Raw genomic sequence first — 16,938 nt, 5'->3', positions numbered from 1 at the left:
TGTGGGGGAAGCACTCCGTCGATAACACTACCCGACACGATTTTTCTTCAAAGAACTTGGGCTTAGAAATGGTCTGACGACAATTTTTTTATTTATTGCAGAAACGACGCCGAATGAAACCGGTACATAAAAAAATAGAGAAAACAATATGTATAGATATATTTCGACTTTCCCGAGCTTTAAAAGTTTACATTTTGTTAAAATTACCGCACCAAAAGCAACATTTTTGTATTTCAAAGCTTAATATTTCCCAGACGGTAAGCCAAAACCACAAACTTTTTGGGTCCACTTTTTATCTGCATCAATCAGATTTTGAGATAAACCAAGTTCCTCACAGCCAGATCTAAGATACTTTAGTTATGCGAAAAAACCTTAAAAATAAAATACCAGACGTTACAAATTCTTAAAAAAAAAAACATCTGCCTAAGGAAAAAAACCATAATTCATGAACAAATTTTAACGCCCAATATCTATCAGAAAAAGTTCGATTTTGTCGAGCAGTGTAATGCAGTTCTCAACCTGCCTGTCCCTCGACCGCTCGCTGCTGATCGACCGTCTCCGTCCACTCCGATGGTGCAGCAGCTAAGTTCGGTGATCCAGTTTCGTCTACCGAATCTATCGTCTCGGAGAACATGCTGCCAGTTGCGACTGTAGCGTCCGTTTCCGTCTAGTCCGCTCCAAGCCCTTATGTATCCCCTCTTTTTCGATCCCACCAGCCAATAAGCGTCTCGGACCAACGGACCACCACTGAGACAGCTTCTTTCAAAATTAGCGTATCGCCGACTCATTTCGAGGCCATTTGCCAGATTTGGCCAGAGCACATGGTTGTGAAAGTGTTGAAGGCTAAGTAGAAAAATAGGCCCCCCATAATTCTTCATAATAGTGAGGCCAGTGCTCCTTCCTCCTCTGCTCCATCCACCTTTTCCCACTGCAATTCCTCTCACTCAAAAAACTGATTTCCCTCTTAGTGGCCTATCAAAATGCTCGCGGCTTACGTAGTAAGCTGAGCACACTTTTCATGGATGGTTTTACATTTTCATCCCACGTTATTGTGTTTACCGAAACATTTTTAAAGCCGGACATTCTTAGTTCCGATGTTTTGGCAGATCGGTACACAATTTATAGGAATGATCGTTCATTTCGACGTGAAGGAGAGGTTCTGATTGCAGTGTACTCTCACTTCACGTAGCAGCATTTCACAGTACATGTTTCAAAAGACCTGTAATTCCTGTTTGTAAGACTGATTCTTCCCAGCCATTTTATTTATATATCTTGCTCGTATATTCCACTACTTCGGATGTCTTAATATAGGAGCTGCACTTGTCATTATATAAAGACCATATAATAGTTCTTGGTGATTTCAACCTGCCAGGTACTGTATCGTTTTTGGTTAACCATGTGCAACCTTGTGCCCATGTCACGAAATGACTTTATTGATGGGTTATTGGACCTGTTCTGTCGCAAGTCTCCATGTAAAAATGTCTGCCATCATCCTACTCTCGAAGTGTCAGTTAACATTAGACCTACCGTATCGGTAGGCTATCTGAAAGCTTCCGCTGCTGCTTTCGTAAATCCGAGTTTACGCAGCTCAATAAACAGATTAGAGATTTTGATTGCACCGCTCCTTAATTGTTCACTGACCTTATTAAAGGCACAAACATTTTTTACAATCTACTTGACACACTTTTTGAATCGTATGTCCCACTCTCTTTTCCTATTAGTTTTGGGAAGCCTTCATGGTTCACCAAAAAGCTATCCAATCTAAAGAACCTACAACCAAATTTTTATACCCGGTACTCGAAGAGTAAATAGGGTATATTGCATTTGTGCGAATAACGGTTGTATTTAAGCACAGAAGGAAACGTTTCCGACCACATAAAGTATATATATTCTTGATCTGCATCAATAGCCGAGTCGATAGAGCCATGTCTGTCTGTCCGTCTGTGTGTCCGTCTGTCCGTCCGTCCGTCCGTCCGCCTTGTTGAGCGCCTGGATCTCAGAGACCATAAAAGCTAGAGCTTGCAGCCATACTTCTGTATGCTCACACTGTTACAAGTGTATTTCAAAAATGAGCCCCGCCCACTTCCGCCCCCGCAAAATGGCGAAAACCTCCCAAAGCTACAATTTTGAAGATAAAAGAAAAAACGCCATTCCGTAGGGAATGACCATATCTATCAGATCACCAAATTGGGTTCCGATTGGATCATTATTATGGCCACAATGAATTAATTAATTTGCAGTGGCAAAAGCCACCCCGTCCCGCAGCCTATATTAGTTTTTTACACATTCTCTCATTCACACTTTGCTTCGCGCAGTGGCCTCTGCCTTTGACACGTCTCTGCCGCGTCTCTGCCCTGACTCTACAGTGTGTTGCTCTAGGGGAGGGTGGCGAGCTAAAGGAGCGTGTTGGCGTGAATAGTGTTGTTGATGTAGATGACAGATGAAGAAAAAATGTAAACTTTGACAAATAACCGCTAAGGTGCAGATGTAGTACTGAGTGCCGGGAATAAAAGTTGTAACGCGTCTCACACGTCCCTTCTCGTTTTTTTAAATCTCAAGAACTTCATTCTCCTTTCTCTTAATATCTCGGTCAAATTTCACTGTTCTATATACTCAATGCTATAGGAACCACCAGCAGAATACGTTTTTCACGGGATCCTAAACAGTTTTACAGCTTTGTAAACAGTAATCGTAGAACGTCCGCGCATCCATCCTCGCTATCATTTCTAACGACGTCGGCAAACAATGATCAGGCAATTGCCGATCTCTTTGCACAATTGTTTGTGTCATGTGTATCCATACAGTTTACCAAGTTTACCAGTTTACAGTTTGTCAAATGAAAGCTCCCTGCTTCATGATCTTCCATTAGTTAAGCCGGTATTTTTACAGGGCCTGTCAGGAAGGCTGTGTACTCAGGTACTGTGCCAAGTCTCTGTGCGAACCCTTGCTTAAACTATTCACTCTATCCATTCATTCATCATACTTTCCCCCATCTGTAAGGAATTTTTTATAATTCCTCCCCATAAGAATGCTATCAAGTCTGCCGCAAAAACTATAGAGGTAAATCGAGGTTTTTTTTTTGCAACGTAATGCAACTCATGGTTCTGCAACATATTATGAAAGCTAAAAACTAAATATACAAAAAATAGTGAGATCCTTAAAATTCGTCCTTGAAGGACATGCGATGTATACACTTAAAAAGTATGCTAATGTATATTGTGTTAAAAAAGTTTAAATAAATAATATGAAAGCAGAAAGGATTTGTAATTTGATGCAAATTATTTAAAGCGCTTATTTTTGTTTAGGATACGTTTCGGCATTGTATAGAGGCCCTATTTGTTCTGTATCAGTGATTTTTGTTGGTTGAAATTGGCAATCATTTTGAAAATTCTAGTGTGCATAATTAGTTATACAAATTTTAAATACTTTTTTTTCGCCACCTGACTTTGTAAACTATTTAATTTATATATTACCGAAAACTCTTTTTCCAGAAATGTCTTACCTCCTTGCTCATCCAACATAACAATGCTTCGCATTCCAACTTCCGCGCTCTAAATAAAAATACATGTTCATTTTGAAATTAGTAGCATACGCCGTGAATTACAAAAAAACACTATAGTTTTTCTTAATTTTATGAAGAACGTAAGTAAAATTTAAAAATTCGGCATGCCGAAAAATTTTTTTGACTGTGTAAATTTGGATTTTATTTATACATTTAATGGTGGTCTTCAGGTTTCGCTCACTTATTTTTAAAGGACTTAAGATAGTATACCTAAGTATAGTATACCACATACACATCATAAGTACATGTATGGATGTAACTTTGACTACCCATGTCCCACAGTGAATGAAATACCCAATTTCTCATTGAAAACCCCCAATTTTAAATGAAGAATTTCTTAAACATGCTTCCGCTATCCATTTCCAAATCTTCAAGATAGTAATTTTCTTTACTTTGAAATTTCCTTTTGAATTCAAAAATTTCTTTTACCTTCTGCTTTTGTTTCCTTTTTACAGGTGATCTACAGGAGCAGCATTTTACAAAGTTGAAGGTTCAAACACTCAAGAGCCGTTTTTGCGTTTGTGTGCGAACACATCACGTAAAACGGAACATTGGGAATGGTTCCAACCACTGTAATACACTTGTGTGTGTCGGCAGCGCAGCGGCAGAGCATTTTCCTATTTACAATAGATAGGGCCGTGCCGAGCCCGCTTTAGATAATCCCGCTTTGTTTAGATAATCGTTAAGTTATCTTTTAACGTACCATGCAAGTTTTAGTACTAGCTCTATTTATTATATTACTCTATATCACCGTAATCAATCAATCACAGCAATCAACGTAATGTGAAGATCAACCCTTTTTATACACAGTACTTGAAGAGTAAATGGGTATATTATACTTTAGTTCGAAGTATTTAACACACAGATTAAAACGTTTCTGAGCTTATAAAGTATATATCTAATATATCTTCTTGATCAGCATCCATAGCTGAGTCGATGGAGTCCTGTCTGACTATCCGTCCGTCTTGTTTAGAGCCGAGTTCAGAGAGACCATAAGAGCCGGATAATCTAAGTTTTGGATCCGAACTGGTGTGATATCACACACGCCTCCACAAAGGACGCAAATCTTCGACATCTTCAAAGATACGAGAATCGTATAGAATGTCCATATCTAACATATTGAAGGATCTGGATCAGATGGGATCATTATTGAAGCCAGAATGAAGAAATGAATCTTTAGTCCTAACAAATCAGTAGGTAGGAGCAATCCCTCTCTCTTCAGCATAATAAAGATCTAAAACGACTTGCTGATTAGAGAAGTGATGTAGATGAAAATTAAAACAACAAAATGTAAGCCGATAAAATATTAGTGCAAAAGATCGCAAATTATCGTTCTTTTTTTTTAATTTAAAATTTTTAAGAAAATAAATTTTAAATATTAAAATACAAAATGCCAAACGCAACCTGGTGATGTAGCGCCCTGTCTGCTGTTAAGAATATTCCGCAGATGTCGTCTGACCCTGTTATTTTAAATATTTGCGAACGAAACACTAATGAGCACACTAACACAATCCATACAAATATATCAATTGTATAATTTCCACGAACACAGCAGTATTTAAAATATCAAATATAAAAAGTATCATTATTGGGAGTGTTAACCAGGACACTTTATCACCGATCAATGATCCATTGCATCGATCGGGGTTTGAGTCCTGGCACTAACCAAAGGCAATAATATCAAGATAAATGGATGTGTCTTACACGCACTCAAACATTTGTAGCTGTCTCGGGGTACGCTGCACGCACACTGGGCGGAGACGTTTCGCTGGTATGGGATGACTTTTCTAGATGCTGTATGGTTAGTGTCCTGGGGAACGCGTCCGATCCATACCTTAAGCCTAGTACTCAGATCCGAAAACACGTTTGCTAGCAAACAGTGCAATAAATTTTGCTAGCAGCAGAGTGTGGCCAGAGGTGAAAACCGCATTCCGTACGGTTACACTTCTCAGAAAGCCGTTTGGCTTTGTTTACTTTTTTAAATGTGTGCAAGTGAATAAAAGGTTAATAAAACAATGATAGCAAAATGGGACCATGCAAAAGATTACTTTTAGTGGGATTGGAGGATCTGCATTAGAGGAGGAGGAGGGCAATCAACGACATAAGCTCCGACAACATCGCTCAAACCCATATCTGCAGGAAAGAAACCAGGGGGGTCGTTTCTCTATACATGTGAGTATAATAAGTCATATGAATATGTATGGAAAGCCATTTAACGATACCCTTTGCACATTCCGCAGTTTGAAAATATCACTAAAAGGCCATCATGTGCAGCCTTCTTGGATTGGTGAAGTAGCAAGGCCGTGTCAAGGAATATTTTCGACCGTGGCGAAGTTGTAAAACTTCTCTTCGGCACGACCCTGTGGAGCAGGACTTGGTCCCAAAAGGAAAACCACTTAAAACATTTTGTTTACAGCCCAGCCGGGTCGGTGTCTTGGCAACATGAAGCTACAGGCTTTCAAATAAGTTAAAAAAATTAAAAACTCAAATAAATTCCATACTATCTCATTAATCTATAATAATTGTTTCCTTTTTTTCCGTTTGATGGCCTCAAGCTCGTTAAGAAGCACAGTGGTCATTTACCTTCCCACTTTAGCGGCATTTTGAGACTTACATATGTATCTCTCTGTTTGCTAGGTAGCCTCGCAAAACATAAAACAAATGTATATTTTTCGAGATGCTCCAAAACTACTATAGAATACCACAAAATACCATCGGCTGCCCAGCGTAAAGCCGGTAGAAAGTAGTTTGTGCGCGACAACATTTCTTATTGGTTCCATACGAATATCATCCCTGACTTTTCTAGCGGCCCCTTTTTTTCGATCTGAGTCCTAGGCTTTACTCACGCGTCGCCGTAAATACGATCTGCTCAGAAACTCTCTATATATGTAGAAGTTTCAATTGCCGGCCATTTTTCTTAAATATGCGCCCTCGGAAATCAGATCCGTCCACCGCCGTCATTATAGAATTGCACAATGCGTTGGTAGTCATATTAAATTGGAACATTTTTTCCGTGAGACCGAAGTATCGAACGATTTATTTTCATGAAGTATTCATGATTTTTAAAATATTTTGTCTTTGTTTAGGTTCCATAGCCATAGCCGATCCATTTCTTATAATCTGATCCATGAATGCTGGCATCAAAACCGCTGATCATGTGCATTTTCCTCTGCAAAGTCCATGCCTTGGACCATTTTTATAATTTTAGATTCATCTGTTTTAGATCTAATTATATTGTTTCCTTGCAATCCTAAATTTAAATTTCGTTTTTTTGTCGCCAGAACGTTAGTGCCTTTTATCAATAAATTTTAGCTGGGGATGAGTACTTATTAACTTGACCAGCAAATCAGTCAAGAAAAATTCATTAAAAAACGACCCACTTTCAAAACAGAAAAAGCTGAGCTCAGTAGAAAACGCCCAAGGTCCTATGCATTTTTGAAAATACTGTAGATATGTACATACATACATACATATGTATGTATGTATTTAATAATTAGAAAATAAGGAAATAAAAACTAAAATAAAAACTGTTTGAAAGGTGTCACGATTTTTAGGCTCGAATTAAAAGTACATCATTTTATTTGTTCTCTATAAAAAATTGTATATCGTATAAGAGTATAATAGGTTAGGTTACCTAACCTAACAGTATAATATGTATGTTATATAATTGTGATATATTGTTCTGTTAGCAGTGGACTCACCTCCTTGATCATCAAGGGCTACAAGTGTACGTATTCCTGCTTCCTTGCTCTGTTGTGCAGCAAATTGGAATGTAAATAATTTTCAAAAGTGTATCAGTATAAGTATGTGTTAATATTGTATAGTTATGTATGTATATAGTTTAATATATATATAGATATGTTCAAAATTCGATAAACAGAATTTATTGACTTTTAACGTACTTAAAAAAATTATTAAAACCTAAAAAACTGTTTGACTCGTATAAATGTTTGTGATGTAGTACGCTTTGCAAAGGTTTGATAGGATACAAAGTAGCAACAAAACCCCACAAATCAAAAAAACAAACATTTTCTTAAATCATTAAACCAGCTTTGCGCATCTGAGTACTGGGCTTATAGATCCCAAAAAAATACTGGAAAAGCAACCGGAACTGGAAAATGGAATAATTCTATCTTTGGCGCCAAAAACACATAAACACAGACACATATGTATGTATACGCAATGGGTGGGGGGGGGTACGTTGTGAGACGCTGTCTGAGCAGCGTCACTACTTTTATAACCGGTACTCGATTTTTGTCAATTTTTTTTTTTTAATTTAAATTTCTCACACCAACACGATCTTTTAGCTTGTTTGTCTCCGTCAAAGAAACACACTACACAAGGCAGAGTGTGCGAGTGAGAGAGAATGAGCAAGCCATCGACCTGTTATAGGAGGTGGTGGGGTGGTAGTCACGAACTCACGGGAATCTGATGGATTTATAATCGATCGATTTACAATTACAGTGTCAGTGTCAAACAGATATTAAGAAAGTCTAGATGCACACTTGGGTTGCTCTAGCTCTTATTGTCTCTGAGAACTAGGCGCTCATCGGTACGGACGGACTGAGAGATTTTATATACTATGTCTACTCGGCTCTTGATAAACTGATTTCCGCTTCTAACCATTCTATAAGTATGTGTTAATATTGTATAGTTATGTATGTATATAGTTTAATATATATATAGATATGTTCAAAATTCGATAAACAGAATTTATTGACTTTTAACGTACTTAAAAAAATTATTAAAACCTAAAAAACTGTTTGACTCGTATAAATGTTTGTGATGTAGTACGCTTTGCAAAGGTTTGATAGGATACAAAGTAGCAACAAAACCCCACAAAGTCTAGATGCACACTTGGGTTGCTCTAGCTCTTATTGTCTCTGAGAACTAGGCGCTCATCGGTACGGACGGACTGAGAGATTTTATATACTATGTCTACTCGGCTCTTGATAAACTGATTTCCGCTTCTAACCAAACTAACTTCTTCTGAAAGATATGGGACTTAGACATGGCTTGATGATAATTATTGTTTTTTCTATGCCAAAACTTTTCCTTAAAGATTTTTTAGAATCTGGTAATTCTTTAACGCTTTATTTTAGGTTCCTTTTCTTTTTTTTCACATAACTTATCTTACAGCATCTTACATCTGCTTGTAATGAACTTAGTTGTTCTATAAAGCTGATGATTGCATATACAATGTATACCCAAACACTTTGTGGTTTTAGCTTACCGACTTTTGAATTTTGAATGTTAAAGTTTCCTAAAAAATACTGCACAAAAAGCAACATTTTTGCATTTCAAAGCTTCATATTTTTCAAACGGTAAGCTAAAAACCACAACGTTTTTTTTTTGGTATACATACATTAGAGATGCGTTCATCAGCTTTATGGAATGGCTAAGTTCATTACAACCAGGTGTAAGATACTTAAGTTATGTAAAATAAAGAAGCGCTACCTCAAAAAAAAAGACTATTAATTCTTTAAAAAACATTTCTTAAATAAAAGAGAAACGATAATTCTTAAAAAAAAATTAAAGCCTTTACTCTATCAGAAAAGTTGGTTTGTCGGAAACGTTTCCTTCTTGTGCGTTGCACACATCCACTTCAGACACAAATCGAATATACTCTCTTAACTCTTCGATTAGAAAAGTGCAATAATGAATACATTTTTAGTCAAATTAAGGCAATTTAATTAATACCTATTACATGGATATTATCATTGAATCATTTTATACGCTGTACTAATTGTATCAATATTTAAAAAGATAAAGAAAGAAGGGATTTATCCCATAATGCGGTACCTTCTGCATGCATTTTTGTCATCAAAGCTCCAGTCTGCTGTTATATGACACTGTTCACAAGAGTACAAGAGTACTTTTTTTTATTTCGTCCAGTCCCATTCCGCCCACACAAAGAACAAATCTATGGCATCCACAATTTTGAAGATACTAGAAAACCAAAAACCCAGTTCCGTATAGTCGTATCAGATCCCCGAGTCAGATTGTATCGGGGTCAGATTTGATCATTATTATAGCTTGTTGCTTGTTCATTTTCTCTCGCACTAGAGACAATATAATGGGAAGCTGATTAACACCCTACGAGTTTTTTGCATACGAATTTTTCTGCATGGCTGGGTCCAATCCCGTCATTCTGGCTATAATAATGATACAATATGATCCTCATTCGGCGATCGGATAGATATGGAAATTCTCTACCGAACTGCGTTTGTAGTTTTCTACTATTTTCAAAATTGTGGATGTAGCAGATGTTCGCCCTGTGTTGTAGCGGAAGGGAGCTGGTCTAAATTTTTAAAAATACTTGTTACCCCTACAAAATCTTCTACATTCACAATTTTGAAGATAGAAAAAAAACACAGTTCCTTAGAGAATGGCCATATCTATCAGATCTCCGAATTAGGATCAGATAGTATTTTAGATTCTTCCACACCTGTCATCTATGTACATAAGCATCACTTTTCACACCAACACTCCCATTTAACTCGTTCTCACTTCGCTTACTTCACGAGGCAGGGTGTGCGAGCGAGAAAGAATGAGCATGCTTTCACTGGTGGGGGTGGGAGGGTAGCCACTGAAAATAAATGTCTGCTGTTTGTAGCAGCATAAATCTTATTGCCGTGCTACGCCCTTTTCTTGGGCAGACCAAGTGACCAAGACAACGTGAGCCCGTTAGAATGGTCGGCGAGAGCGCAAGATCTTTTTGGTTTCCTTTCACACACTTGGTCTTTACACACGGCCACGCCGTAATGAATTGTGCAAAAAGTCAACGATCAAATTATCAAATGTTCACTTCGCAGAGTATTTATCGTAAATGTGTAATCAGAGCTGCCAAAAAAGCTCGGCAGCTTCCAACTACTTCGTTCTGGCTATAATAATGATCCAATCTTATCATAATTCGGAACTCTGATAGATATAGCCATGCTCGGCGGATCTGCGTTTTTGGTGTTCTCGTATCTTCACTATCTTCATACTAGAGGTTTTCGTCTTTTTTGGGGGCGGAAGCTGCCGTGGAGAAATTTTGAAATATGTACGCTTGTAAGAGAGTGATAAGACCAGCAGTCCGGATTAAGATCTCTGAGATTTAGGCTCTGTTTAACACGGACGGACGGACAGACGTGGCTAAAACCACTAGGCTATTAATGCTGATCAAGAATATATACATACACTTTATATTGTCGGCAACGGTCCTTCTGTGCACATTGTTTCGTCCGCAAATCGAATATACCCCTTTAACTCTTCGAGTGCCGGGTACAAAAATACTTTTCGGCTTTTACTCGGCTTTTCCTTGATAGACTGTGGGCCTTACATTTTTTAAAGAATTATGGTTTATTATCTATGGCGGAAATTTATTTTCAAAGAATTTTTCAAGTCTGTTTTTTTTTCTGTAACGGTTTTTTAGATGTAGCACTTATTTTTTCACGTAACTTAAGTATCATAAATCTGGTTGTAATGAACTTAGCTAATTCATAAAGCTGATAAATGCATCTATATTGAATTAATTTTGCGTCGTTTAAGGTATTGCTCTTTAAAATCAATGAAGAATCGACTAAACTAACATTGGTTGACCAACCGTAAAAACCCTTATAATACCCGGTACTCGAAGAGTAAATAGGGTATATAGTATACAACTAATTCCGTAGGGAATGATCATATCTATGAGATCACCGAATTGGGATCAGATTGGATCATTATTATTGACAGAATGAAGAAATTATTTTTGCTCTGCTTCGTGTAGTGTGCGGCTCTATGGGAGGGCGAGCTAACAAAGCTTGTTGGCGTGAGAAGTGATGTACATAGATGTAGTGGGAGATGTACAGATATACTAACTAAGTACCGGGTGTAAAGGTTGTGACGCGGAAGAAGCGTATCACACGTTCCTACTCGTTTTTCTGTTAAATACCGACATTGTTTACGCTTTTTTTCATTTTACTATTTTTTCAGTTTTTTTTTAAGTATTGCAGCCAGAAATACTCTGGCAGATGGGCACGCAACCTTCCAACCAGTACTTTTTTTGAATTTTTTAATTTTTTTAAAGTTGTTTGAACAATTTTTGCTCAGCCGTCTCTGCAAAGACTTTGATGAGCAATACCTTAAAGATAATTATCTAACGTCGAATGGGACTTTCGTACGCATTGCAATTGGTAGTGCGTTCAAAATCAGACGAACCGTAATTCAAAATTGTTGATCAATATGATACCCCTCTGGGGTCTCTATAACATCTCTATAACTGGTGCTTAAAACTATTTTGGACAAACATTCTATTTTAATATTTAAAAAAAAAAAAAAAAAAAGCGACTAGCACGGGGAAAATACGGATGTGTCTTTTGCGGCGACCGATTCAAACTTAGACTTAGGCGAAAGTATATGCAATATTTGAATGGTATTTTTTTATAAATGAGGTAAATCGGGGGAATCAAGAAATTATAACTACCCAAAATTGTGTATCTGTATTAAATAAAAATAAATAAAACTAAACTACAAAGTAAAAAGTAAACTTCTGTGAAATATTTTTGGTACTATTTTTAAATAAATACTATTTTACTATTACTATTATCTCCTATGAGAAAAGCGATTCTTGAGAAAGGTACTGACTTTATTATGTTAAAAATACGTCACAAAAATCCACATTTTTGCATTTCAAAGCGTAATATTTCCCAGACGGTAAGCTAAAACCAAAAAGTGTTTGGGACATATTTTTTAGCTGAAATGTCCTTCTCCTTTCACTTATAACCGAGGAGATTTTCACTAATAGATTTGGATCTTTACATTTTTTAATGAATTAATGCTAGTCTAGTCAATCAGCTTTTCTAGATAAACTAAGTTCTTTACACCCATATTTAAGATATTAAAGTTATATGAAACAACAAACTGCCACCTCTGAAAAAATCTTAAAAATAAACGATTTAAAATATTCTTCAAACAAAAGTTCTACCATGAAAAAAAACCAAAATCCTTAAAAAAAAAATTAATGCCCAATATCTATCAGAATTAGTCGGTTTGGTTCCATGGGTGAAAAAAAAGTTCGATTTGATCGAGTAGTGTAATTAGTCCTTGTTTACGTTCTACTTCTTCTTCACTTGCTCTTGTCGATTTATCAGCTACATATCAGCGATATTAGCCAAAAGTAATGGATAGGGCACTGGATCTTACTATTTTCAGTATCCAAATCTGATCCAAAAAACGGACGATCACTAGGACGATCACAAGAAATGGATAGTGGATCGGCGATCAAGTTTTTCTGGTGAACGGCCCCTGCCTAACATATTATTAAACTATTTTATAAAATATGGTGTTTTTGGTCCGGTGGGACATTTCCCGTGCGATAGACGCTTGAATGAACGTTTGCGACCGAATAGAGAACTTTATTGTAATTGCTTCGTAATGGTTGCAAGCAGAGGGCTGATACACACGTCTTAAGTAGTAGGAACGTTGTGAGACGCGCTGGAACGCGTCAAAACATATATACCCGGTATTCAGTCAGTATATACATTTGCACATATGTAACCTTAAATCCTTAAACCTTAAATTTAAATCTGTTTGATTTGAGTTAGTACAGCAGTCTAAAGGCTAAACTTGGTTGCTCTAGCTCTTATGGTCTTTGAGAAGTAGGCGCTCGTCAGGACGGACAGACAGACATACACACATAGACTCGGCTATATACAATTAATAGGGTCGGAAACGTTTCCTTCTGTGCTTTACGCACATTGCTCAGACCACAAATAAAATATATACAGTATTTACTCATCGAATACCGGGTACAAAACCCACATAAGGAAAAAACGTACGTTAGCGACCCAAACGTTCCCGACCGATTCAATGAGTAAGTAACACAGATATGTAAGTACATTTTTGTGTACATACTCTATGGAAAGATCCTTTTAAAAAAAAACGAATTCGCTTTAGAATATCCCGTTCCAATTCGTTTGCGTCTCAATTTGTATGAAAACTAAATCTCGATGAAGCCCATCTTTTGCACTTGACAAGAAACTAACTGAATGTAATCGAGGGTAAAACAAATATTTCTAAAAGTTTTGTTCGCGACCCACGAAAACTCCCATATATGTACATATGTACATATGTATGTAACTTAAAATTATGTTCTTAAAATTCTTAACTTATTCTTAGAAATACATACATACATAGATATTTAATGTGGTACACTTACCTCCTCGCAGAGAGCAAGCATTCGCCGCGTACTTTCCAGCGACTACAATAAATAATTTATTTATATTAGTCACAACGAAAACATTTTTTTTTAAGTATACATTTTATACAATTTTTGTGTCTAAAAATCTGGATTTAGACGGTATTTCTATCCGAGTTGTCATGAGTTGACCTTCAAACTGAGAGGATTTTGAACATCTCGGGAAACTGTGGGGGTAAGTTTTCAATACTACCTCTGCACCTTGGCGGCTTTTTGTCAAATTTTACATTTTTTTTCATCAGTCATCTACATCTACAACACTTCCCACACCAACACGCTCATTTTTTAAATACACATGTAGCAGTGAGAGCATACAGCCATCTGGATGCAAAATTTGATGGCTCTAGCTTTTATAGTCTCTGAGAACCAGGCGCTCAACTAGACGGACGGACAGACGGACGGACAGACAGACATGGCTAAATCGAATCGGCTATTGATGCTGATCAAGAATAAATATACTTTGTGGGGTCGGAAACGCTTCCTTCTGTGTTACAAACATCCGTTAATCCCCACAAATACATTATACCCTATTTACTCTATAACAGAAAAGAAAACCTATAATTTATTACCGGGTATAAGGAGAAGAAGTCTGCTTATGCTTAAGCAGTCATTGTTAATAAATATTGTATTGAACGTGATATTCCGAGCATTGGGTTATTGTGCTGTTTTGACTTTTAATAGCCGGTCTTGGCTCGAAATTACTTGGAACAACAAAATAATTAATTTTCGAAATAAACCCTCTTGACAATCTCTGTATTGCCTTTTCTTCAATCCAGAAATACAAAGTTTATAAGCTTTCTTCGTAGTAGCAGGACAGATGAGGTGAGCCAACGTTGACAGGGAACTCCAGGAATTCTATAATGCACCTCAGCGTTTGATCTATCATGAGTTCACACGTCAAGATGAAGGAATTCTTCTCGTGGAACGCCGTCTCGAAGATCGGCTCGGATGTCGAGTTTTACAGTTGGATGTGGGTCCAACATCTGACCCGAAATTGGCAACTCGCTGCACCAAGGTTTAGATGCATAAACGAGCTTTGGAGGACACCGTTAGTCAGGTGTTGATTCTTTAGTATTCAACGGCCCCATTCATTTCATGGGGAAGACTCTCCACTCTCAGAAAAATAGAAACAAAAAATTTGCAACGACCCACGTTTGGACACTGTGTAGTGCTGTCGAGTCTCCCGCAAATACCAGAGAGGACAAATTACTGTATCCCTACTGAAAACGTCCTAACGCCGTTCCCAGCATCCATTATACGTATGGAGGACTGAAGAGGGGAAAATGCTGTTCATGTATAGACTGATGAACAACGTAGGCGAAGGAGTCTACTCTGAGGAGCTAAACATTAGTCACTGCAGCGGGTTCCCGGAACCCTGCAGGTCTCCAGACACATGGATATCGATGAAAACGATGCAGAGGACGAACCGGACAGGTAGAATACTATCAATCACAAAGTCATTCATAATGAAGCTTCATAAATTTTCAGATTCTTTATTTTCTTCTTCGTCATTTTCATCTTCTTAATGTCAAAAATGGACAATATTGGTCAATATACACACCTCATCAGCCACTCCTTGTGCTGAAATCTGCAACTCCTCCAGCTCGGTTTTGGGGACCTGAGGTCCGGGAATTTCTTCTGAAGGATCCGCAGGCATTCTGAAATATACTATTTACCTTTAATAGACGTTTAAATATATTTTTGGCAAAACCAATTCAATATAATAAATAAACAAATAAATTATATTCGATGATTAAATATAAAACTGAAGTTACATTTTTTAAAACAAAGTATTCCTGCCACCCTCTTGACACTTATTGTCCAATGTTCTAGCTATTACCATACAACATCGACTGTTAAATTTCTCTATATCTCTCTTCCGACCAACAAAATACCATCCGGCCTGGTATGCTTTTCTTTCTTGCTTCATTCTGAATAAAATAATAATCAAATCTGATTCATATTTTGCAATCGAGCAGTTCAAAGAATTCTTTATGGATATGCGACTGTTACAAAGACTAACTAGTCGAATGTAAATGTATTAAATATATTTCAAATTTCTAGCTACATGAAACTGTAACTGGCATATACAACATACATACATATGTACATACATAGGTACATATGTACATACATATGTATTATTAAGCCTATAATTATGAACATATGCATTGTTTCGGGTTTTAATAAACACGTGACCTTGTTTTTGATTCGGCGCACGAGCCGACTGGTTGTTTTTTAAATTTAATCAATAGTCCTTCTCACACAAATATATTTTCTCTGATTGTTAACAAATATAAGACCATAAAACTAAATTTTTAATAACAATATGTAAAAGTACTTATATGTATGTACATCTATTCATTATTCATTTACAGATATGAAGCTATTTGCAGAGAAATACTCTGACTGTATAATAATTATATTACGATCTAGTACGCGATTTTGTATACATACATATCTCATTTGACTAAACAATTTATGTTCATACCTGATTTTGGGTAGGTTTCACAGATATTATTTAATATTAAATGAACACTCCCTGCTTCTAAGAAGTAACCAAATACGACTGTATGCAACTACCGGACATATAACTAAAGTCTTAGATGCCTCGGTTTCCTTCCTTCAGCTAAAGAGCTTTTGCGTGCGCAGGTCTTTTACGAAATTCATCAAACAACTTATCAAAGCTTTTTAAAAAGCGAGGTTCAACAAATAAGATGACTTGCAATACTGAAAGCGATTTTCTCTTCAAAATTGCAAGTTGATATAACAGAAATATAAAATACATACATTCTATTTCTAGTGATCGTTCGGCAAACAACTCTTTTTTGAGTTCAAAATTTTCAGTAACTTTTTTATAATATTCAACACAAAACTGAAGTATCTGGTCAATGCGGACTCATCTCTGCGACCAACCAATTTCGCTGTAGCGATTAAATATCAAAAAAAAATAAATATATATAAAATAAAAATATAAACTCACACAATATATGTACATATGTACATATGTATATCCCATTCTTGATCAGCATCAACAGGCAAGTCGATATATCCATGTCTGTCTGCCCGTCCACCTGTCCGTTTTGTTGAGCGCCTGCATCTCAGAGACTATAAAAGCTAGAGCCACCGAATTTCGCCTCCACACTTTTGTGAT

The 16,938-nt window shown here is 36.8% G+C and overlaps 1 protein-coding gene across 3 annotated transcripts in view; it reads right to left on the bottom strand.

Moving 5' to 3' along the window:
* LOC117897571 (synaptosomal-associated protein 25) overlaps positions 1-16,412 on the bottom strand; it is a 40,268-nt gene extending 23,856 nt beyond the window's left edge. Inside the window, exons 1-4 of one of the 3 annotated variants that reach the window (XM_034806516.1) lie at positions 16,276-16,412; positions 15,346-15,442; positions 13,746-13,787; positions 3,503-3,551 (exon numbers count right to left, since the gene is read on the bottom strand). In XM_034806516.1, coding sequence (XP_034662407.1) covers positions 3,503-3,551; positions 13,746-13,787; positions 15,346-15,441 — 187 coding nt within the window. In that variant the 5' untranslated portion in view covers position 15,442; positions 16,276-16,412. Of the gene's footprint in view, positions 1-3,502; positions 3,552-7,263; positions 7,313-13,745; positions 13,788-15,345; positions 15,443-16,275 lie in introns of those variants that run through there. The other 2 variants (XM_034806514.1, XM_034806517.1) reach the window with 2 other exon arrangements.
* Positions 16,413-16,938: the final 526 nt, after the last annotated feature.

This window comes from Drosophila subobscura, chromosome O (genome assembly GCF_008121235.1).
Source record: "Drosophila subobscura isolate 14011-0131.10 chromosome O, UCBerk_Dsub_1.0, whole genome shotgun sequence".
NCBI lineage: Eukaryota > Metazoa > Arthropoda > Insecta > Diptera > Drosophilidae > Drosophila > Drosophila subobscura.
Note: the sequence above shows the minus strand (reverse complement) of the source record. Positions and strands in the feature narration are given on the sequence as shown.